The following is a 25095-nucleotide window of genomic DNA, read 5'->3' as shown; positions in this document are numbered from 1 at the left end:
CCTTTTTTTTTTTTTTTTTTTTTTTTTATGCATCTCAAATGAGGGATAAATTATAATGTTAAGTTGTGGTGTATTGTGCGGGTCTTTTTTCTATCCGAATTATTTATACTTTATGGATAAAGTTCATGTTGTGTTTTATGCGCTATGAAAGCGTGGAATATTTATTATGCATAATAACGGGGTAATAAATTAAAAGTTTACACAAAAAAAATAAAATAAAATAATGTGCTGTTAAGCAAATTTGAGAATCAAATCAATAGGGTGTGGCCACGACTATTAGTTAATTTGCGTGCCAAAACGTTTAATTAAAAGAAAAAAAAAAAAAAAAAAAAAAAAAAAAAAAAAAAAAAAAAAAAAAAAAAAAAAAAAAAAAAAAAAAAAAAAAAAAAAAAAAAAAAAAAAAAAAAAAAAAAAAAAAAAAAAAAAAAAAAAAAAAACAAACAAAAAAAAAAAAAAAAAAAAAAAAAAAAAAAAAAAAAAAAAAAAAAAAAATCAAAAAAAAAATTTAAAAAAAAAAAAAAAAAAAAAAAAAAAAAAAAAAAAACATGTAAAATGATCAAAAAAATTATGAAAAAAAAAAAAAAAAAAAAAAAAAAGACGCAGAGTGATAAAACAAGAAAAGTGTATCATAACACAGTTACTCTCTTCTCCACTATGTAGCAAAATAAAAAAAATAAAAAAATAATGAAAACAAAGAAACTACAGAAAAATGTTCATAAACGATACACATTATTTACTACCCATCAGAATAATCCGAATAACCAATCAATAATGAATTGTTTTCTTCTTGTGGAGTATGTTTTTTTATATCCACATGATTCTCTGGACAAGCGATGGAAGTTTTTTTCTTGGTTTTTATTATAGCCTTGACATTAGATTTTACTTCATTTTTTTTTTTATTTTTAATAATATTTTTTTTAATCTCTTTGAGATTTACATTTGTTTCCTCCCTGAATAAATCAGAGTTGTTTTTTTTTTCATTTAATTCTTTTTTTTTAACAAAACTTTTTATAGCTTCTTTAAACTCTAATTCAACTTCATATTCTCTTTGTCTAATTTTTTCAGCACTATAATTATCATTTTTTGCATAACTTTCATAATATTCAGCATATTCTTCAGTTAAATTTGGCATAGCATAAATATTCATATGTCCCTCTCCATCATTATCATCTTTTCCATATACTACATTATTGGTACTGTTATTTTTGTTTAATTCCAATTGTTCTGAAAGGCTTAAGAATTGATTATTTCTCTTAAATTCTGGTAATTCTTTCAGTATTTTATTTTGATCTATTTCTTTTGTACTCCTAGCATCCTTTTCAAGTTCTTTTATCCCTTCATTTGTATACTCTTGTTTGTAAATGTGCGTTTTCACAAAGTTCATTTTGTAAAAGTGTAACGTTCTATTGGGGTCTGCTTGAAAACACTAATCTGGTTAGTTACACGAGTTTGTATGAGTAGAGGCTAAACAAGCAATTGTGTATATGGGGTTTGTTCTTATTAAAAAAGGAAGGAAAAAAAAAAAAAAAAAAAAAGCTATAGGATGAGCATCATTGTGGCATTACTCTCTTTACGCATATCACAAATTTTTTATGTGCTTATTTATATGTTTTTCATTTATTAAGATTCCTCCATTTGGATTTTCCCCCTAAGGAGAAGCAGCTAACGGGTGAGTTTAGATATGTTTTAAATCCGTTCCCCTTGTTACTCATTTAGGAATAAATCCAGAAGTTATAAATCGTTTTGACATGCTGTGTTTCTCTTAATTTTTTTTTTTTTTTTTCTTTTTAAATTGGTAAAAAATACCCCATTTTGGTAATATTTTGTTTTGTTTTGTTTTAAATTTTTGAAAACTTCCCTCATTTGATTAACGCCTTTTTTTTTTTTTTTTTTCCACAATATATATACACGTACATGTTTGAACAAAAAAAAAAAAAAATTAAACAGTGCACATTTTTATCACATTTGAAGAAAAAGAAAAAAAAAAAGAGAGCTAAAAGTGTTTTCACTTTATTTATTTTTATTTTTTATTTTTTTTTTTTTTTTGAGTGAAAGAAAAGGAGATGAAGGATACGTATGTAAATTTAACCATTTGATGAGTAAATAATAATTAGCTTAAAATTTTTTGTGGGGTTGAAAATGTTCCATTTTCTGTGGTCCTGTTTTTTTTTTTTTTTATTTGCCATTTTTGTCATTTTTGCCATTTTTGTCATTTTTGCCATTTTTGTCATTTTTGCCATTTTTGTCATTTTTTCCATTTTTTCCATTTTTTCCATTTTTGCCATTTTTTCCATTTTTGCCATTTTTTCCATTTTTGCCATTTTTTCCATTTTTTCCATTTTTGCCATTTTTTCCATTTTTGCCATTTTTTCCATTTTTTCCATTTTTATAGGAACATAACAGTTATGGGTAGAACGAACAATTTCATATGTGGCATGACTTCACCTTTATTTTATTTATTTTATATATATATGTATGCATTACGGTTGTGAATATTTGGGATGATCAAGATTGAATGTGGAGAAAAGTCACGCCACAACGCACACACCACACCCCATAGATTTAGATATATAACCCCATGGGGGTATCGTATGCATTTATAAATGGATGGAAAATTTTGTTAAGAGGTTATACTGATGGATAGGTGTGAGGTCTCATGTGTTATCGTTTGTTCATCTGTTCTAATTTGCCCAAATTTGATTTAACCAGGCTTAACAGGAGTAACCAGATTTAATCTGGTATAATGTGATTTTATTTATGTCATTTCTGTTTCATTTTGGATTTAATTGTTTCTACGTCTTTTACCACTTGGGGATAGAAGTTTGGATGAGCGGGGGACGACAAGAAACACATGGCTCTATATATAAACGATCCACAGGTATAGGTATTCATTTTGTCAGAAAGAGGGCGATGTGAAAAAAGAAAGAAAAAGGGAAAGAAAAAATAAAATTTAATATAATCAATGTGTAAGTACAAATGTTCTTGTGAAAAAAAAAAAAAAGAAAAAAAAAAAAAAGGGAAAGTTTTGACGGTCTTCATTTACTCATTTAATATCTCATCATTTGTTATCAACCCAAAGTCTTCAAGGAGTGTGAGACACTGTCCATTTTTGTTAGAATTGCTAAAGGGAAATCTGGCGTCGACAGCAAGGGCAAGTTAAGTTAAATCTGAACCAATTCTTTACACATTTCCAATGGTAGGTGTGGAAACAATTCAACTTGATACACTTTTCATAATCGTGAAAGTATTCGAAACAGACAGCACACTGTTCATTTACTAAGTTATTATTAGTAGTATTTACAGTAGTGTTTTTTTCAACATGATTATGAATCTGAGATTGTTGTGCATCTATATTTTGCAACATATTACCATTATTACTGTTGTTCTGTTTGTGATTGTTATATATATATTTATATTTAGCCAATTGGTTCAATATAAGTTCTTCATTTTTTGAATTTTCTTGTAAATTTGTATTAGTTGATGGGAATAACCTTAACAAAGAATCTGCATCTAATTGTTGCAGAATGTTTAAAACAGCATATGGCTTGTATTCTAAGGGTAAACACTGAATATAATTGATGGATTCTTTTGAAATAACATCAAAAAAAGTAGGTTTAATTGACCCTGTAGTGTATATAAATGTGTTACAGCTAATTCTTCCCCTACCATTTTTTATATTTATTGGATCGATTCCCATAATTTTGAATTGTACACCTTTGTAAAAAAACGTATCGTGAATCGAAAACAAATTTATATAATGTCTTTCAATGTAAGGTTTAATGTAATCTGTAAATATGTCATAATTATATGTCGTTGGCAATGTGTCATACAGAGGTACAATATGTACATTTCTGAAAGGGTCATACGAATCCACGCTTAAGCATATCTCCTGCGATTATGAGGGGTGGAAATGAAGGCAGAAAAAATGAAGACAAAAAAAATGAGGTGGGGATGTACGAACCAGGTGAAGCAACAATGAAAGATGAAAAATAAAACAATACAGAATCAGACAAAACTAAAAAAAAAAAAAAAAATATACACCAGAAGACGCACGTATCCATTTTATTCTTAACCGTAGAGCTATCCACGAAACCTACATTAACATCTGAATCTATCTTAACAACAAGGAATGAAAAATTGTTTATAATAAATAACTTTCCAGAGTAAAATAGATTAGTCCTATTTTTCTTGAAGTAGGGATGCAAATAGGTCGACAAAATTTTTTCAAGCACCAGGTTTCTTCCTTTCATAGCAGTATCAGTTGTAGTGATAACCATTTCATTTTTATTCCCCAATTTGGAGTGGTAATTCACCCTTTCTATATTATACTTACTTGAAAAACTGTCAAAGGGGAATGAAATAAGAGAAATAGCTTCATTAAAAAATTCATTGCCCTTTTTAAATATATATTTTTTTAAAGAAAAATTTTTTCTTTTTAATTTTTTCTCATATTTTTTATAGTGTTTATCTCGTATTATTATTAATTGAATTTTTCTTAAATTGTCCACACATTTCCCATCAGTGTAAATTAAAGTATCACGATTAATAATTCCTTTTGTAGGTATACAATTTACAACAACGTAATAACAAACGCTTTCATTATAATGAGATTTTTCTTCTGTCAATTGATTGTTCTTGTATTCGTCATATAAGGACATATGATTATTGTTATATGTGTTTTTATTGTTCTCTTCTCTTAAAGACAATGTATCAGTCTCGAAGCTGTTCAATTTCTTTTCATGTGAGACCTCCCATGGGTCATCCTTGAGGGTAGATCCATTTTTAGTGCTATGTAGGTTTTCTTTTTCGAATTGATTTGTGCATACAGATTTGTTTCTATCCTTAGTAGTTATATCTTCTTTCTTTCTCGTTTCATGAAAATTTTCATTTATTACTCCCTTCACAACATCTCTTGCATTTTTCCTTTCCTCATCTGCTTCAATTATGAACCCTTCATGCAGAACACATTTTTCATTTATTAATAAATTCAGTTTTCTATAGAGTGCATCTGCATTTGACGTTTTTTTTTTTATGGGCAATATGTGCACTTTTTCCAGTATTCGTTTTTTTTCTACGATATTTAATTTTTTCTTCGAATTAACATTACTAAGAAAATGCATATGTTTACTTTCATCTCTTTTGTAACTTTCCATTTTTATTTTTCATGTCTTTTTATGAATGTTCAGCACTTATTTTCTTTCACTCCTAAGTGCGTATTACTATCCTTTTTCTAGCTATTCTTCTGAAGTTTCTCTCTTCTCTGCCTTGGGAATTAGGATATTTTTGCTATATCTCGAAAGGTGATGAATATGATAATCTCCAAGGAGTGTGTTATAAGCGCATGCACACGTAAGTATATACATAAAACATGTATATGCAAGTGTGTACTAGACAGGTGTCTTTTTGGACTACGCTTATGTGAGCAAATTTTGTTTTTTATATTTGTACCACCATTTCGAAAAATAGTTAAAAAAAAAAAAAAATTCAGTTTCTCTAAAATGGGTAACGAATAGCTTTTTTCTAATTATTTTTTTCACGCTCTATTTAACTTTATATTATATTATCTTTTTTATGTGAGCAAAAATTAGGTATCCCTCCTAGATAAACAGTTAATGTTTACAAGTGTAGATACATCTGCGCGTACAATTACAACTGCATATTCTTGAAAATTGTTCTAGTATCTACATTGGTAAATGTTCCGTCTGAGCGGTAAGGGAAATCAAAATAAGGAAAAACAAAAACGTGGGCATTACGAAGAAACTACTTCTGGTGCAAATAAAGTATTGTAAAAATTCAGTTATTTTATTTTATTTTTTTACTTTTTTTGTTTCCTACATTCGGATACTTATTCGTAAATTTGCATGAGCAACTTTTTACTTACTTGTTCAATATATTTTCCCTTTTACTTTCTGGTAGTATAATTTTTTGTTTTACTTCCACACATATCAATATAGACAACTCTAATATGCGAATTTAAAAAAAACACTGATATTATTAAACACATTAATATAGTGTGGAAAAAAAAAAAAAATAAAAAAATAAATAATGAACAACATGAAAATGATTAAAAAGGTAAAGTGAAAAAAGAAAAAAAAAAAAAAAAAAAAGAGTGAAAGAAGAAAAATGAATGTAGAAATTTATATCTTATTTTAAAAACTACAAATGAACAGCGGGGAGGTGGTTGTAAAGGGATATATGATATTTGCTTTATTTCCCTCTATTTTTCCTCATTTTTTGCATTGCTTTCCCTATTTAAATGGTCACAAAGTCTAAATCAGTATCAGTGAATAAAACTAAAAAAACTTTACCTAATAATGCTAAGAATATGCACATTAAATGTGTTCATATTCATTTTAAAAAAATAAATATACATGTATATGTTATAACGAAAAAGAAAAAAAAAAAAAAATAATTCAAGTTAGACAGAAAAGAAAACAACGTTTTAGAAAAAATTTCTGTGGAGTCTACCGACAGTTCAAAATATTTGTGTGTAAAATTTCGCCATCATTTTTTTCCCAATTTTTTTTGCTAATTTTTTTGCTAATTTTTCTGCATAACGTTTTTCATTTTTCATTTTGTGTGTTTTTTTTTTTTTTTTTTTTGTTTTTTTCTTTTGCATTCCTTAGAATTTTCGTTTCTATGCGTATTTTAAAATATTTTTAAAAAATTCTTTTTTTTTTTAAGTGAGATAACAAAGTGATGAGTGAAAAAATAATAAAAAAATCAAAAAGTGAAATGTGTAGTTCTGTTATAAAATCACGCCGTTATATAAATACGCACCAGTTGCCTATAACATTTATGGCGCGAAAAAAAAAAAAAAAAAAAAAAGCGAAAAATGCATATTACCTAAATAAAATAAAAAAATTAGGAAATAAATTTTATAAATTCAGTAATTAATTTTATTTTATGTATGAGACTTTTTTTTTTTTTTTTTTTTTTAATTTTTCATTTTAGACGACTATAACAGTACATGACGCATTTGAAACAGAACGAAAATGACGCTGTGTAAATTTCCATTTTTGATATATTTTCCCCATAAATACTTAAAAATATATACAAATGAAGTATAAAAGAGAATAGAGTAATATAACACAAGAAGTAACATTCCAGGTGTGAACACTTAAAAAAAGAAAAAAAAAAATTTAGATGGTTTAAAAGATTTTGTTCTAAACCATTTGAATGCATGTACTACTTTTGATGTCACTTCCAATTTGTTTATTTTTCACTGTTGTTCCGTTGTTTATTCAGTACTACAACTGTGTACATTTTTTCTTCATCAGACATAATGTGCGCACGTATGAACAGTGATACAGTGAAGTGATAAAGCCTGCCCACGTATGCCAATATTTACGTATACGTATATATATATATATATATAATATATATATATATGTGTGCCATTCGTGCGTACTTGCACACACATACATATATACATATTGTTAAGTGACTATGTCGTACTTTTTTTTTGTTTTTATTTCCAAATATTGTTTGAAAATATGCGTTCTTTTCAAACTTTGGAGAAGTATTTTCTACCTATATTTAGACTATAACAACGTTTCATAGTAAAAATAATTCATGAGCATTTTGCACCCAAATGTGAACATGTGTAACATATGTGTATTACGGTACATAACTTTCGTACCCATTTTAATACTTTTGCCTGAACAATTCATAAAAATCGCCATACATATTTGCATCGTCTAAAGCAAAGCAAAAGGGAAAAAAAAAAAAAAAAAAAAAACATTTTCTTGTATAACCCGTTTCACATAAATATGTATGAATTAAAAAAAAAAAAAAAAAATGAGCATAACGTCAGTTTAGTAGAAAAGTTGTTTATTAGGTGTTTTTTTTTTTTTTTTTTTTTTTTTTCCTTAGAATAAATACTTTATTTATTACAATTTAAAAAGAAAAAAAAAAATTCTCTTTTTTTTTTTTCATTCTGCGTGTGTAGCTTGTGCAGGTTTTTTTTTTTTTTTTTTTTTTTTTTTTTTTTTAAATTTTGCAGGTTTTTTTTTTTTTTTTTTTTTTTTTTTGATATTATAACGGAAATAAACGTGGGTTCTCATTTCTCATACTTAAAAGAATGTCTATGCATATATATAAATAGATATGACAAATATTCTGGCATGTATCAACGTGTAAAAAGTACACTGATTTTGCAAAACAAAAGCTTGAGGGGATACAAAATAGGCAATAAAATATACATGCTTGTGCAAGATGGAAAATACACTTTATTTCTTTTACTTTCGTTGTTGTCCCTTTTCTTATTTTCTCTTCCTTGGAACCGCATAACATTGCCAATGTTTGAAATTTTTCATTAGGTACAATTGAACGTGTAATAAATAAACTTGATTTTGTATCTCACGTAAATGTGGTAAATACTCTCAAATTGTCGTTTTTAATATGTGAAAAAATAAAATAAAATAAAATAAAATAAATAAATAAATAAATAAATAAATAAAAATAAAGTATCAAAAGGATGAAATAATGAACGAACGAATGATTAATCCGCAAAAAGGAGATATAGACATAAACTTGGATTTACAAAAGCACAATTTGATTGGAATATTGTTATAAGATTGCGTTGAACTTTTTAAGGAGAAGAACATAACATGATTAGTCAAGTAGAGCATAAAACGATGAGAAAAAAAATAAAATGAAAATAAAAAAAAACATGCTTAAGTTTACTCGTTGAAGTTTTCATTAATTTATCCAATCTTCACCTCTTCGTTTTTATCTCACTTCACCAAAAAAAAAAAAATAAAATAAAATAATAAAAGCATGCACACATCACATGATTGTATATATATATATGAGAAAGGGAAGATTCATGTACACACTTTTCAAGCTCTTCATTAACGAATGAAGGAAAGTACAAGAAATCATTAAGTTGTAATGAACCTTTTAGCACACACCTCTCTGCTAAAAAAAAAAAAAAATAATAAAATAAAATAGCACATTTAATTCTTGTTCATATTTATGATATACAAAAAGTTACAAAAAAAAACAAATTGAAATTATGCAAATGTGTTTTTTTTTTTTTTTTTTTTTTTTTTTTTTTTTTTTTTTTTTTTTTTTTTTTTTTAATCCTTTTTTTTTTTTTTTTTTAATTTTTTTTTTTTTTTTTTTTTTTTTTTTTTCAATAAAAAAAAAAAAAAAAAATTTTAAAAATTTTTTTTTTTTTTTTTTTTTTTTTTTTTTTTTGTTTGTTTTCTTTTGTGTGTATATGAACCCTGTAATTGTTTATCTCAAAATTAATCGATTTTTTTTTTTTTTTATTCGTCCAATTAATGGTATTAATGCTTTTTATTTTGAAAATTACGCAAGGAGGAGATAAAATTGAATATAATTACAACAATATATAAAACTGCTGCAGAACAGTACCAAACACCAACTTCGTCACATCCATCGCAATAAAGAAGAATTCTCATTTTGGCAGGAGAACAAATATAAAAAAAAAAAAAAAAAAAGATATACCATCGCATCAGTTAAGTATTTTAAAATGAAATTTGTTAAATTTGGTTGGAAGAATTACAAGTGTTACATAAATAGCATCCTTTATGAGTATAACAAGAAGGTGTCTTAGTTTTATGCGCTTGTTTATTCATTTATTTTGTGTGTATGTGTGTGCTTTTTTTTTTTTTTTTTTTTTTCTGCCCAGTTTGTCCCATTTTTTTGTCCACGTCACGCTTTAAATTTAAATTGCATCAGTTGACTGTTGAAAAATGCTAGATTCCGATACTGAAGTTCCTCAAGAAATTCTTGCGGAATACGAAAAATTGTTGAAAAAGTCTTACACGGAAAATTTTGATGAGTAAGTATATACATTTGATACATTTTTTTATAAATCAGTATGATAAATTTTTTTTTTTTTTTTTTTTTACATGAATATGTTATAACATGTGCATAATACTTTCACATAATACATGAAGATGTAACTCATGTGTTCTTATACCAGTGTGTATATTTTTTTTTGTTCTTTCATACATATATGCAAAAAAACACCTTTTTTTAATAGACTTCATAAGACAGATTTACTGAAGATAATTGGAAAAGATGGATTCGGTTCACATATCGTTTTGTTGATCCCCTGTTTTATAGTTTCCTCTGATGCAGGTCCTGAAAAAACACTGTAAGTGAATAATTATATTTTAAAGTGTGCATTTCGTGATATTTACCTTTATGTGTATATTTTTGTATAAGACACATGAATTTGAGTATTTGAAAAGACGTGCACTGTCTTCATCTTGTGATAACTTTGGAAACAATAATAAGACACATAATAGTAATGATATATACATATATATATGGACATTTCCCCTCTCATTTTTCGTTGCTATTCCACCTTGGTTCTCTCTACACACAGGAGATATTCCATTATGACATTAGACCCCATTGTGAAGGAAAATTACGTGTTGATTCTTTGCGAAACTCACACAAACTGGTTGACAGATGCAGTTTATGCCTACGCTAAGCAGTGTAAGCGGGAAAACGAGAAAAAGGAGAAAAAGGAGAAAGGCCATAGAAAACTACAGCTGAGTTGCGACAAAAATGCAGTCAACATGTGACAAACTTTTGACAAACTTGTGACAAATATGACGACCTGTATATGCTATGCCGTTTCTCCTAATAATTTTTTTTTTTTTATATTAGTAAAATCTCCAGCTAATGCAATGGTCGTTCAACATTTCATTCCTCTTCGCCTCATCGCTCCTTTTAGGGTATGATACGCTTCCGAGGAAATACAAAAAGAATTTAAAAAAGCTGTATCTTTTGCACAGCGGATTTATGTCTAAAACATTGTTAACAATTGTAACTCCATTTGTGTCAGCTAAATTTTGGAAAAAAGTAGAATACATAGAAAAATTAGAAGATTTATTTTTAAAGTTAAATGTAAATCCAACATATTATTTGAGATATTTTCCATACATAGTTCAAAGAAATGAAGAAATTTTATTAGGAGGAGAAACTATTTCAATTTTTGGTGCCGATTTAGAGATTTTATGTCAAAGATTTGGAAAAAAATATATGGAATTTAAACATATCCCATCTATTCTTGTCGATTTTTTGAGTCATTTATTGAAACCAGAAATTGTTAGTACTAAAGATTTATTCTATTTACAAGCAGATGCAAATACTTTATATGGAACAATAGGAGATATACAATATGGTGAACCAACAACTGATTTTAATAACATTCCATCTTTAGTCTGCTCATTTAAGCTTTTTTTAGACACACAAAAACATGGATTATTGGGAAAAGATGCTTTCATAAAATTGTATCATTTAAAAACTGTTTCAGCATCAGATAAAGCTATTAGAAATGTTTTATTTAAATTATATGACAAACTTGAACCAGGTGTTAAGGAATGTTTACTCTGTCTTTTAAAATTTTTTAAAACCGTTTCTACTTATTCAAATGAAAATAATATGACAACAGAGACTTTGGCAAAAATATTTGCACCCACATTTTTTAGACCCAAAATTCCAAATGCAGTTTTTTCGCAGTGTATTCCTTTAGCAAATAAATGTATTCAAATGATAATAGATTCTCCCGATGTTTTAACCGTAAGCTTTTTGTCAATCAGATTTACAAATTATGCAAGATGTATACAGGAGAGTTATATATGACTATATATAGATGCTATTATTCTGGGACTACCGATGGCTATTTGTTGTGTTCACGCGTCAGTGATGTTTATGCTCATGTGCTGATTTTTTTCAATTTTTGGACTCTTCGAATTTTGAGCTTTCAAAATTTTCAATGCCTTTGTTTTTTTATTATTTTTTATTATTTTATTTTTTTATTTTATTATATTTTTTTTCTTTTTTCTTTTTTCTTTTTTCGTAGAACCCGCAAAAATACAGCACAGATAGTGATAGCTCAGATGAAACCGAGTCAGAGGAAACAAATGAGAAGGATTCCAAATCGGTGAGTTCAAGTCAGGAATCAAGCAGTCAGTCAGATGAAAATAAGGATAATAATCATGAGTCTAGCGATTCTATCGAACTTGTGAAAAAAGGTGCATCTAATTCGTCAGAAAAGCAAAATGCAAATAAAAAAAACACTACGGAAGAGAGAGAATCGATTAAGGAAAATTCTGGCAAAGCATCGAATGGAGAATCGAATGGAGAATCGAATGAAGAATCAGAAGAGGAATCAGAAGAGGAATCAGAGGAAACATCAGAGGAACCATCAGAGGACGCGTCGGAGGAGGAGAAAGCGTCCAGTTCAGTAGAAGTAAAAAAAAAAGTCAATTTCAAGAGGGAAGATGAGAAGCAGGAGTGAATGGGTGAAAGAGTGTTGACAGTTTTTTAAAAGTGGAATAGAAGTAGAGACATAAACTGCAGCAGAAGCTGTAGCAGAAATTGAAGCAAAAACTGATGCAAAAACTGATGCAAAAACTGATGCAAAAACTGATGCAAAAACTGATGCAAAAACTGATGCAAAAACTGATGCAAGAACAGATGCAAAAACTGATGCAAAAACTGATGCAAAAACTGATGCAAAAACTGTAGTAGGGGGTGAAATTATTTACAACCGGCTGAGATGATTAGACAAATTCGGGAATTCGACCCCAGACAGCATGTATTATGATTATGAAATCTAAGATGGAGACCTCATAGTAAAATTAGTTCAGTTATTATAACATGCTTAGATAATGAAATAACTTTTGTGTAAATAGAGATGTATATTTAATTAATAATATAAAAAAAATTCGAATTAAAACCTCTACGGACGAGAGAGTAAAATAATCAAAGGAACAATTACATACATTAACTTTAACCTATGTGTAAATAAAAAAAAAAAAAAATGATTAACAAAAAATGTGTAGTAAGATGTTTTAGAACATAATGGAGTATCATATTGAGGGAAAGAGGCATAGTTGACATATTATATTTTATAAGAAAAAAAATAATAATAATAATAATCTAAAATACTAGGAAAAGGAAGAATAAAATTATCAATAAAACTAAGTAATTTTTTTAATTTTAGAGAAATTTACACGTAAATTTATTCATATATAGCACGTCTTTGGATAGAACCACACCAAATAAATTGTGAACTATGACGTGCTAATAATATATACACTCCTTCTTAATTATAAAATAAATTTTTATCAAAAAAATTTCATTTTAATATGAGAAAGAATATTATACATGTGCATTTAATTAGTATTTCCATATTTATTTTATACATAAGGATTTGCATATATACCTTTTTGTGTGTGTATTTTTTTTTTTTTTTTTTTTTTTTTTTTTTTTTTATTATTAAAAATTGTCTACGAGCACTTATTTGGGGGAACATGATTAGTTTCTTCCATACATACTTTTCATTTATTCAGCTATTTATTTATTCAGCTATTCATTTATTCAGTTATTTATTTATTCAGCTATTTATTTATTCAGCTATTTATTTATTCAGCTATTCATTTATTCAGTTATTTATTTATTCAGCTATTTATTTATTCAGCTATTTATTTATTCAGCTATTCATTTATTCAGCTATTCATTTATTCAGCTATTCATTTATTCAGTTATGTATTTATTCAGTTATGTATTTATTCAGTTATGCATTTATTCAGTTATGTATTTATTGAGTTTTTTTTTTTTGGCAAAATTTGATCCAAAGGTTATCAATGATGAAACGTGTGTACTTTTTTATAAGCATTACTTACGTGTGGCTAATAAGAGTATTTACAAATATGTGCATGCACATGATTATGTAGATTCACAGATGTATCTATGATCATTTAAATATTTTTATTTCTATTTAATTTTCTTTCCTCCCCCTATGTTTTAAATAATTCCCTATTTATGTATTCCCTTGACAATAGTGTATATTTGTTGCAGTTAATTTTTTTTTTTTTTTTTTAAATATTTAATTCGTATATTCGATATTCACATCACTGGTGTGTATTTCCAATATGGTACATTGTCCATCTTTTCAAGTTTAAATTTGTGTCAATTTTTATTCTGTATAATTATTATATCGACATATATCGACATATATAGACATATATATATGCATATGTGTAAATATATATAATTACCCCCTTTTTAATTATCTGTACATGACAAATGTTAAAGAAAAATCAAAATGGCAGGTTCATCTAGTGAAATAAGTGAATCGCTAAATGCATGGATGAATGGAAACTCTTCAATAGCTTCTTATGTTCTTATCAATTCAGATGGTAAGTGTGGAAAAATATAAAAAATAGAAAAGAGAAAAAAGAAAAAAACATTGCGAACAAGGGGCAAATTGGTATGAGAGGTGTATCTTTTGCCTTCGCGCAGACATATAGACATGTGAAAATTGAGAGTTTAAAAAGTAGATCATATTGTGAGCCATGCTATGATGAAGTAGTATTTTACCTTTGATATAAATAGAATATGGGGAAAAAAGAAAAAAAAGTAGTAAATCAAAGTAAAGAAAGTGCAAACATAACACATTAGACATTAGGAAGCAAAAAAGAAAAAAATTCCAATGGTCAAATGGTAGAGGAATAAAGTAGATAGAATATTAATACATCCCCACACACACACACACACCTCAAAAAAAAAAAAAAAAAAAAAAAAAATTGGTATTTAAATCATCACTTCTTGATGTGTGCGATTGTTGCATGTGCAAAATTGTTCATCCAAAACTAGAGTGAGTGAGTTGAAACAAATGAAATATAGAAGAAATGATATAGAATGGCCTCTATTCTATAGTCAGAAAAAAAAAAAAAAATGAATGCAATTTGTTCACCTTCTACTACACCACATTTAAAGGTATCCCACTTAAATACAATGAAGATGTGACCTACAAACAAGCAGTCAAACAAGCCTCCCTATTCTCGTAATTTTTTCTATTTTTTTTAAGATAAAATATAAATATATTACATTGGATATTTGATAAAATTGTTCATGTTATGTTTTTTTTTTTTTCTACTTTTACGTTGTGTTTTTTTTTTTTCAAATTAATTACAGAGATTTGCTAACAAAAACAAAAAGGTGCGTTAAGGAGTTGCTTCCTCAAGAGGTCAAAAAAAAAAAAAATAAAATAAAATAAAATAAAACAAGTAAAAGTAAAAAACGAAATGATAATAAAATAACTCTAAATAAATATAAAACTAAATTTAATGAGTGTCGTGAACAGAATAAATGATACATGGACTTTCATATAGAGTGGGGTGGGAGGGGAAAAAAAAAAAAAAAATTCCTACACACTTTTAACATTCGTGAAACACACGATCTATATTCATTTGTAATTTTGTTTTTATGTACTTTGTTATTTTTCTGCTTTTATATCCCTTGTGTTATGATTCCCACATTCTCTCTCTCTCTATCTCTCCTTTTCTCTCCATTTCTAACAACTTCCTTCTAATTTTCCTCAGAATGATTTGAACAGCAGTTTACGAATTAGAACAAAAAAAGACACTGAATATATTTTATGCAGCTATGGTGATTATTCCCTAATTACTCAGCAAATTTGCAAAGAGATGCATAGCAGTAAAAATAAATGAACATGGGTGTGCATGTATGTGGGGTTGGAAGAGTAGTTCTTTTTTCTTATCCCTGGAATTTGTGGATGGGCTATGTCAACACACAGTACATGGAGAGGGGTACGTATGTACATGCATATGAATATACATGCGTCTGGATATATATATATATATATATATATGTATATACCACATTATCATTCTTCCTAACATGTATTCGAATAGGTCTGTGGTTCACTGAGAAGTACACACCTTGACAATCTACACAGTATACACAATCTATGCAACTTTTGTGGTAGAGATGCTCATGTGGAATGATAGTAGAAGCGTTATGATACGTACTTGAGTTACATCCTAAATGATTCCAGTCATTTGTGAAAAAAAAAAAAAAAACTACTTTTTTTTTTTTTTTTTTTTTTTTTTTTGATTTTTATTTATTTCATTTTCATCGGCATTATCATTATCATCACTATTTTCATAGTTACTCATGTGCGATTCTTTGTACGACTCAGCATTATTTCTGGATTTATAATTAAAAATGCATTTTGTAACAAACGATAAGAAAATGGTAAATGCTAATAACACAATCAGATGAATTATAATTCTTTTATTAAAGGATTCCTCCTGTATAAGTATGATTCTTGGGGATGAGAAAGTGCAAGAATGGTTGTGTTGAATGGTTGTGTTGAATGGTTGTGTGCGCCGTTTGTGTATTTTATATAGATGTACATATGTTTACTTCGTATGTATACATAGGTGCATTTCTTCATCTGTTGTTTTTTGCATTACTTATTCGCAAGGGGCAAAAAAAAGGTAAAATAAGCTAAAAGAATGTTCACCACGTTAATTTTTTTTCTTTCCTGGGTATTTCTTAGCCACATGAAAAGCAAGAACGTTTTTGAAAGGTTCGAAAACTGTAGTAAGGAGAAAAAAAAAAAAAAAAAAAAAAAAAAAAAAAAAGAAAAAAGTAGTGAACTCATGAAAAACATAAAAGATGCAGGAAAAGAAAACACTACTAGTTGGAATACTTCAGCTACATGTGAAATTTTGACAAATGTTGTGATGCACAGACACACATATGCGATTAGAATATACTGACTGAAATTTATTAACCATAAACGTGTTCGCTGATATAGAACGGTAGATGTGCTTTAACGAAAAATCCATTGATCTTCCACCTGCACAAAAAAAAAAAAAAGAAATGTCATAATAAAAATGTGGCAAAAAAAAAAAAAATTGGACAATAAGAATAGAAGAAAAAAATCCAAATCCATAGTAAACCAAAATTAAGTGGATTAAAAAGGTACACCAAAAAAAAAAAAAAAAAAAAAAAAAAAAAAAGAACAACACACAAGAACGAGCAGCGTAAAAGCGACGACTCATATTACCAATAAAAAATGGGAAAAAATTTGTGGCTATAGATTCGTAGAATCCCCAACTGAGTCCTACAGATAGTATTCTCTCTTTCAAGTTTATTGTGTTTATGTGTCTGCAAGAGGTAATATAACAGGGGGTTGTGTGTATATTTTTGATGTATAAACCAGATGTACATGCAAAAACAGAGACAAATACAAAGAGCTAATGTACAACAAGTGAACCTAACTTGCACATGTTCTTTCTATTTAATTTATTAAATTTTTTTTTTATTTCTTCCGTACTTGTGTGACAAAATGTAATACAGTCCCGCGAGATCAGCGAAATTTGTACATTCTTGAAAAATTATCTGAAATTGTGTTCGCAGGTGATAATGTACCAATGGCAGTGATATATGAACTTATGCATGTACATGATGTGGTGTACATAGTTAGAAGCATATAATTTGGTGTACATATTCACAAGCACATGATATGGTGTACATAGTTAGAAGCACATGCTGTGGTGTATGCATGTACAAGTAGGCTCAAGCAACTAAGCTATGAGTTGCCTATGGCTCAAGAGCATACATTAAAAAGGTTCATATTCTGTAAAAGTCCAATTGAGAAAAACGCCAAGATGAACAGCTGCACAAATGTACAAAAGGATTTTACATATAGATGGTGTTTATGTGATTACTCCATTACATGCATGTAATCGTGTATATACTCTCATGTAGACACGTTAATCATTTCCTTTTATTTTATTTTATTTTATTTTTATAAAAGATTCAGGGATTCTACTCCCCCCAAATCTGTCAAATCTGTCAAATCTGTCAAATCTCCGAATGCAAATATTCACACCCCTTATCTCTCTCATTTTATTCTGTGTAACCTTCAAAAATTGCGATATGATATAGTAAAAGCACACGAGAACAAACAATTGTGTCGATCCAACATTTTTTGATCTATTAAAAAAAAAAAAAAAATCAATAATGAGGAATTAAAAATAAATATAAAAATGTTTGTACTTTATTTGTTCATGTTTGATATACAACTTAGTCTTTCTACACAGATAAAAGTAAAAAAAATATGTATCAGAATGATACACAAATTTGAATATAGGCGGTTTAAAAAGTTGCTAATTAAGTTTTGTTGTATATCTCTTTTTAAAAAGGAGAGGATTTTTTTTTTTTTTTTTATTTATAAGCAATTCATGTCTATTTAATAATATTACAACTTAAATCCATCATATATAATATAGTAGGGGGCAAAGGCCGTTAACGAACAATTGACAAAGTGGAAAAGTGTCATTTTCTTATATTCAAATATTTTTGTAAAATACTATGGTAAAAAAAAGTACACAATAATAGCAGTATATATATTCCCTCTTATACAACTGTTTATCAAAAGTTATGTGGGCACCATAAGTGTACTAGTTATAGTGTATATAGCATGGTGGAAAATACAAAAAAAAAAAAAAAATGAAAAAAAAAAAAAAAAAAAAACACAAGTATGACATGAAGAAAAATAAATACTCCCCTCCCAACCCCCATTTCGTGATGCTCTAACTAAATGGGAAAACTCCGTAACAAAAACTTTATTTGGTTGAGACTAACTGGTTAAGAAAAACATCAAAAATAAAAGCAGCAAAAAAAAAAAAAAAAAAAAAAAAAAAAAATTCTTAGAACAATTTTTATAATATTATGCAATGCATATATATTACATACATGTTGGGGAATTACTTTTTGCATGAGTAGTATAATGTAACAGAGGGAAAAATTGCTCTATTGTAATTGCTCCTTTAGTTTCTTTCCTTTTTTTTTTTTTTTTTTTTTGTTAGTTTACATATAATTTTATGTCATTCATCCATCACTTGGACAATTTTTAAAGAGTTATTTTAACCTTTATTTTATATTTCATTTTTGTTCCCTTTTCACTTTACAAAGTTGATCAAAAAGTAGTGTTATTCAGATGAACTGTTGATATATACACCCACAAGCTGCTTTCCCCCAATTTGTTGCTTTTATTTTTGGTGCTTTTTATCTGTCCTTTTCATTTTTCCCTACTTACCAGATGAAAGAACTTAAGAACAATAAAATACCTCGCTGCATTTTTTAGTTTTCCACTGTGTGGTGCTCATTTCATTATTGCTTTTATCTTTATTTTATTATATTATGTTATATTTTATATTATATTGTTTTTTTTTTTTTTTTTTTTAGTCATTCTTTTTGTTTTATATCCTCTGTTATATTAAGCCAAAAAAAAAAAAAAAAAAAAAGACTATAAATGTTTTTATCATATGAGAAGAATATGGGTTGTGTTGTTTTATACATATGTTCATTACATAGATCCTACTCATATAAAAGACTGTTGTTCTAGTATATATTAAGAGCATAAATGTATGCAATATATGTGTGTGCATACGTGCATATATAAATACACTTGGTATTTCCCCGTAAGTGGAAAAACAAAGAATAGTGAAGAAAGAAATAAGAATGCGTAAATTTTTACACGCTACTAATGTAATGCATATATATATATATATATATATATGTGTATACAAATCCCATGGGGAGAAAAAGAAACACAAAAAAACATATTCATACATGTTTACCCTGTAAAAATGATACACACACAACATAAAAATTCGTTTAAAAAAGCAACATTTAAAAAAGAAAAAAAAAAAAAAAAGGACATTGCTATGTAGCACATCATTTTTATATATGATATTTTATGTACACTTTTCTATATCTATGAATCCTTAAATCATCAGCATAAGAAAAAAAAAAAAAAAAAAACTATTAAAACAAATAAAAATGCGTAAAAAAAAAAAAAAAAAAAAAAAAAAAAAAAAAAAAAAAAATGAGCGGAAAAAGGGGCAAAAAAAAAAAAAAAAAAAAAAACGATAATACATAGTTTAACCTTTTTTTTTTTTTTTTTTTTTTCTCTTTTTATGATTTATTAAATTTAAAAATGTTACGATTTCATAATAACTTTACATCTGCAATAAACGATTTAAAATGAGGAGAGAGAGATTTGCACTGAATGTAACTATGGTTGTATCAATGGGTGTGTGACTATTTTCTGATTATTTTTTGAAGGGAATGGGTGTGGAAAAACGTAAAAAAAAAAAAAATGGAAAGATGGAAAAAAAAAGAAATTTTATAAAAATTCTTTTACCCTTGATAATCACCACCATTTTCGTTGTATTTTTTCTTTATAAAATTTATGACAGTTGGTATTCCTGCAGCTTTGTTCAATTCCTAATTTGAAGACAAGTGAGAAGGGCCGGCATAAGCGCAGTCATACGCATATGAATAATATGTATGAATATGCCGTGTACATGTTTATTCTTGTGAATATGCAAATATGCATATATATATATATATGTATGTATGAATGTATGAATGTGTGAAGTGTAAATGGGTTGACTCAAGGGCTGTAAGCTATCGCTTACGAAGGATATAAAATTCAGTGGTTTGCAAAAAAAAAAAAAAAAAAATACTCGTTAAGGAGGGAAATATGTATAAAAGAATTCTCAGGGGTTCTCAAATTTTCTTACCTTCAATTTGGACGCAGCAACATTTATGTTTGACTTCACCCATGTAACTTTTTTTTGTAAACTCATGACCCATTCGGGTATACTGCCAACATCTGAAAAAATACAAAAGACATATCGACTTGAAGTAAATGTGGACACACGACATGGAAAAAAAAGGAAAGGAAGGAAAAACAATATCACATACGGGATACATATTTTTATTGTACATAAAGCTTGTATAATATTATCCAAATAATGTTTCATGTTGTTCTAACCTAATAAATTGCAGAAATAGTCTGCATAGTTAAGACAATTCCTACAAATGGAGAATGGTATTTTGGACGTGTATTATGTATGTGTGTGTGTTCACGAGCATATATCTTTCATGTGAAAAAAAGGGATATTATTTGACGTTCCCATTTTCATTTGCTGCATTTCACAATCTTTAATTGCTTTTTTTTTTTTTTTTTTTTTTTTTTTTTTCGTCCATATACTCATGTTATCATACCGTGACAATATATCATATGTATCTCCAATCCAAAAAAAAAAAAAAGAAAAAAAAAAAAAAAAAAAAAAAAAAAAAAAAAAAAAAAAAAAATTAATAAAAAAAAAAAAAAAAAAAAAAAAAAAAAAAAAAAAAACTCTACGAATATCTAATGTATGAGTTTTGAAATGTTCTTTACCCCTACAAAAAAAAAAAAATAAAATAAAATAAAATAATAAGAATAGTAATAAATAAAATGAAGTAATAGACGAATAAAAAAAAATACAGCAGTAAAGCAATAAAGTAGTCTAATAATACAGCAGTAAAACAATACTGCAGTAAAATATAAAATACCATAGGAATGCTCTCACGATATACGTGGTAGGGGTGGTAGCGGGCACTCGTTTTGGTTACTCCCGTTTCTCCGTCTATCAAATGGCAGCAAAAAGGGTGAAAAATAAAGCAAAAAATTAAGCCAAAAATGAAGCCAAAAATGACGTCAAAATTGAAGCCAAAAACGAACGTGCATAATTTTTTCAAATAATTTACAATTTGAATAAGTGTGTTTTTACGTTTCAAAACCGTTTAAACATATAAGGGTTCGTAAGTGTAGAACATTTAATGTAACTATGGAGAAATTATTTTCATTCATTACCTACTATATAACCGAATGAATACTCATACCCGTACACTTCAACACCTGCGTGAAAAGCACCTGTAAAGGAAGAGGTATTGGGAAAAGGAATGATGGGCCAGGAGAACATTTACAAAATAATAATAAACAAGAATATATACATAAATATGAGCGGGGGATATATGCAAAAAAGAAACTAAAAATGTGTACATATATACACATGTATATGCCTGAATGTGCATATACATTTAAGATGAACAAAAATGCTTACCCGCTCCCATGGATCTGGCCACTGTGTTAACAACCTTTGAAACAGCATCTAAGTCATATATGTTTAAGTAGACCATACTGGAATTAAAATCGGGTTCAGGGATTTCAACAGAATCTTTCTTTTCATAATGTCCACGTAAGGTGTTTTTGTCTTCTTTCTTTGCACATTCTCTTGCCTTCGAACGATTTTTTTTCTTCATTGATAAGAGCAGAAAATTTGTTAATTTTTTACTCCCTCACTGTTCTGACAACGTTGTGACAGCGTCGTGAGTTTCCTTTTCTTTTTAATAGCACAAATAAATGTATGTCTACATATATATACACATAAATACATATATATATGTGTGTTCGTGCGTTGGGTTATCGTTACTCTGCAATATTCTCACTCTGAGATGTGTCGATTATACGCATAATTGTGAGTGATCCTTTGGGAATGACAATTGTGAAAGGGGTGTTAAAAGCTGATTTATCTCTGTGTGTATGTATGGGCAGGTACACAAGGGAAAGACATGTACAGCTGTTTATATACGTTTAGTATGCTTCAAAAAAAAAAAAAAAAAAAAAAAAAAAAGTTGTTCCCATATATGTCAAAGTGTGACAATATTACATTTTGCCATGGCTATCCTTTTATTTTTAAATAAAAAAATAAATCATAGCAAAACAAAGAAAATCATAGTAAATTATAACAAATCATAGCAAAGCATGGCAAATCATAGTAAATTATAACAAATCATAGCATAGCATAGCAAATCATAGCATAGCATAGCAAATCATAGCATAGCATAGCAAATCATAGCAAATTATAACAAATCATAGCAAAATAATAGCAAAGCAAAACAATGTCTTCAAAGAATTTCAAAGTTTCGAAAGAATTAGGGCAGTAAAATATCTTTTATTTTGCTTTATTCTGATATTATACATGTGCTAAATTTGTTCATTTTGTTGCTTTGCCCTTTTGTCACCTGGTTACTTGGCAACTTTATTAAGCTGTGTTGTGTTATTTTCTTTATTTTTTTTTTGTTTTGTCATTATGTCATTTTGTCACTTCGTCATTTTGCTATTTTGTCATTTCGCTATTTTGTCATTTTGTCACTTTGCTATTTTGTCATTTAGCTATTTTGTCACTTTGCTATTTTGTCAATTTGTTATTCTGTTATTTTGTTATTCTGTTCGCTTTTTCGTGCAGTTTTTTGTGCAATTTTTTTGTACAGCTTTTGGTGCATTTTTTTGTTAAGTTCATGGTGCACTTTTTTGTACAGTTTTTTTCACTCCTTTTTTCACTCCTTTTTTCCCTGCTATTTTCCCTGCTTTTTTCATTTTTTTTCCTTTTTTTTGCTCATATTTTTTTTTCGCTTTTTAGTTTTTTCGTAAAATTTGCTATGGCGCACACGGAAATGAAGAGGTGGAAAATGGGACTAAAAAGGGCAAACTAAAAAAAAAAAATAATAATAAAAAGCAAAGAAAAATCCGAAAAAAGAACAAAAAAAAGGACAGAAGAGTGTCAGAAAAAAATCAGAAAAAAAAAAAAAAGAAGCAAAATGCTTCAAATGGGACAAATAAGAAAAGTGAAAAAAAACATTATAAACTATAAGCATCATTAAAAGCGTAATATGCCAACCAAAGCGCTTTTTCATTTTAGAGAGGGTTATGAAATTCCAAGAGGAAAAATAAAAAAATAAAAAAAATAAAAAAAATAAAAAAAATAAAAAAAATAAAAAAAATAAAAAAAAAAATTCAGGCTTTTTATACGCATAAGTGCATACATTGGTTTTTTTTTTTTTTTTTTTTTTTTTTATTAGTCCAACTCTCAGTTATCTCTTCCCTTTAACTACAATTGTTTAAGTGAATATTGTGTGCATGTGCATGTCCAAAATTCAAGGATACAACGTGTGTGGGTGTATTCTCTCCTCCCTCTATCTTATATATCTCATCACAATAACGTGAGAAAATTTATATATGCACATATATACATGCGATTTCTTTTCATTCAGTGTGATAATTCGTGTGCGACTCCCATCATCTCCCTTTGATGGAGAAACATGTGGCTATTTTCAAAAGCATTCATAAATAACCTTATTTGATACACACGTCCCGTTTAAAGTGGCAAAATTGGAACTATAAATCTAGAATGGTAGCACAAAGTTTCATTTTATTAGGAGTAGGTAGGATGTTAAGAGCATTTTTCTAATTGTAGAAAAGTGTATCATCATCTACGTTTCAATTCCAAATGTCAAAATTTATACACCCAACGGGAAATGATGACGAAAGATTAATTTCACTTATTTGATTAATTTACAAAAAAAAGTAACTCAATGGAAAATGTATCAGTGTTTGTGTGTATGGTGGTGGTGCTTCATATGAGGGTCGATATTATTCCTCAAGCCACTTTTTTTTTTTTTTTTTATTGAAAGGGGTATAATAGGGGATTAAAAAATTATGCTTTAAATAATTTAAATAAATAAAAAAAACAAAAAAAAACAAAAAAACAAAAAAACATATGACTTCACACAACATAGTGATGTACTTATATATCAGTAACGAAATGAAGAAGTGTGTGGTAAACGTTTTTGTGTTTCTCCCCCTGCTGTCAATGCTGTTAATTTTTCTATACTTGAAAAGTAAACCCTTGTTAATAAAAAAACTATGCATTTTTAAACACACTGGATAGTTGCCTCTTGACGTAATTGCGAACAAATGGGAGATAAAGATTGGAGCACAAATAAAACAAAATAAAACAAAATTTTACTGAGGAAAAAATGTCTAACTCCCCAGTTAATTATCCCAACACAGGTTAACAATATATGTCACTTTTTTTCAAATGATAGAATATTTGAAAAAGTCTACATTTTAGAATATGTCATAAATCAAAATGGGAAGAAGAGAAAAAATAAAAAAAAAAAAAAAAAAAAGGGTTTTATAAAAATAATGCATAACTAACATTTTTTAAAAGAACAAAAAAAATAAATAAAAATTATTCTTTTCTTTTATCCCTTTCTCTCCCACATGCTTAGTTTTTAAATAGAAAATCAAATAATAATGTTAAAATGTAGAAGAAAACATTGTATAATATCCTAATTTCACATTAAAAAAAAATAATAATAATAATAATAATAATACGGTTAAATACGATAAAGATTAAACCAAATTCCAATTACAATATTAATGTACCTACTTAACGAAAAATTATTTTGGTATATATAATTCTAAAAGGACTTCGTTTTATACTAAAAAAAAAATTAATATAAATTTGCTCAAACTATTCCTGTACATTAGCTAAAAAAATTGTAATACAAATAATGATATAATTTTTTTTTAATAAAATT

General features: G+C 27.5%; 6 protein-coding genes across 6 annotated transcripts; 2 read left to right on the top strand and 4 right to left on the bottom strand.

Annotated features, from left to right (window-relative positions):
- Positions 1–736: 736 nt before the first annotated feature.
- PGO_080610 (hypothetical protein, conserved) lies at positions 737–1384 on the bottom strand (the record flags this gene model as incomplete). Its single annotated transcript, XM_028687285.1, has 1 exon — positions 737–1384. One exon carries the CDS (start codon positions 1382–1384, stop codon positions 737–739), a length of 648 nt encoding a protein of 215 aa, XP_028543086.1.
- Positions 1385–3121: 1737 nt separating this feature from the next.
- PGO_080600 (RING zinc finger protein) lies at positions 3122–5153 on the bottom strand (the record flags this gene model as incomplete). Its single annotated transcript, XM_028687284.1, has 2 exons — positions 3122–3889; positions 4074–5153. 2 exons carry the CDS (start codon positions 5151–5153, stop codon positions 3122–3124), a joined length of 1848 nt encoding a protein of 615 aa, XP_028543085.1.
- A 4572-nt stretch (positions 5154–9725) lies between these two features.
- PGO_080590 (Rho-GTPase-activating protein 1) lies at positions 9726–12289 on the top strand (the record flags this gene model as incomplete). The annotated part of the gene is made up of 5 exons (XM_028687283.1): positions 9726–9814; positions 10019–10132; positions 10367–10479; positions 10721–11568; positions 11852–12289. 5 exons carry the CDS (start codon positions 9726–9728, stop codon positions 12287–12289), a joined length of 1602 nt encoding a protein of 533 aa, XP_028543084.1.
- Positions 12290–14101: 1812 nt separating this feature from the next.
- Positions 14102–15509, top strand: PGO_080580 (dynein light chain 2B, cytoplasmic; the record flags this gene model as incomplete). The annotated part of the gene is made up of 4 exons (XM_028687282.1): positions 14102–14195; positions 14776–14842; positions 14974–15025; positions 15381–15509. The coding sequence occupies 4 exons, from the start codon at positions 14102–14104 to the stop codon at positions 15507–15509; spliced, it is 342 nt and encodes a 113-aa protein (XP_028543083.1).
- Positions 15510–15881: 372 nt separating this feature from the next.
- On the bottom strand, positions 15882–18154 carry PGO_080570 (conserved membrane protein, unknown function; the record flags this gene model as incomplete). The annotated part of the gene is made up of 8 exons (XM_028687281.1): positions 15882–16128; positions 16278–16402; positions 16602–16666; positions 16877–16977; positions 17147–17211; positions 17432–17488; positions 17736–17808; positions 18078–18154. 8 exons carry the CDS (start codon positions 18152–18154, stop codon positions 15882–15884), a joined length of 810 nt encoding a protein of 269 aa, XP_028543082.1.
- A 1865-nt stretch (positions 18155–20019) lies between these two features.
- PGO_080560 (PPPDE peptidase) lies at positions 20020–21972 on the bottom strand (the record flags this gene model as incomplete). Its single annotated transcript, XM_028687280.1, has 8 exons — positions 20020–20106; positions 20406–20497; positions 20660–20700; positions 20893–20914; positions 21032–21069; positions 21203–21296; positions 21524–21583; positions 21774–21972. The coding sequence occupies 8 exons, from the start codon at positions 21970–21972 to the stop codon at positions 20020–20022; spliced, it is 633 nt and encodes a 210-aa protein (XP_028543081.1).
- Between the last annotated feature and the right edge of the window lie 3123 nt (positions 21973–25095).

The sequence above is a fragment of the Plasmodium gonderi genome, assembly GCF_002157705.1.
Source record: "Plasmodium gonderi DNA, contig: Chr08, whole genome shotgun sequence".
In the NCBI taxonomy this organism is placed as follows: domain Eukaryota; phylum Apicomplexa; class Aconoidasida; order Haemosporida; family Plasmodiidae; genus Plasmodium; species Plasmodium gonderi.
The sequence above is the reverse complement of the archived record's forward strand: the minus strand, read 5'-3'. Positions and strand labels throughout refer to the sequence as shown.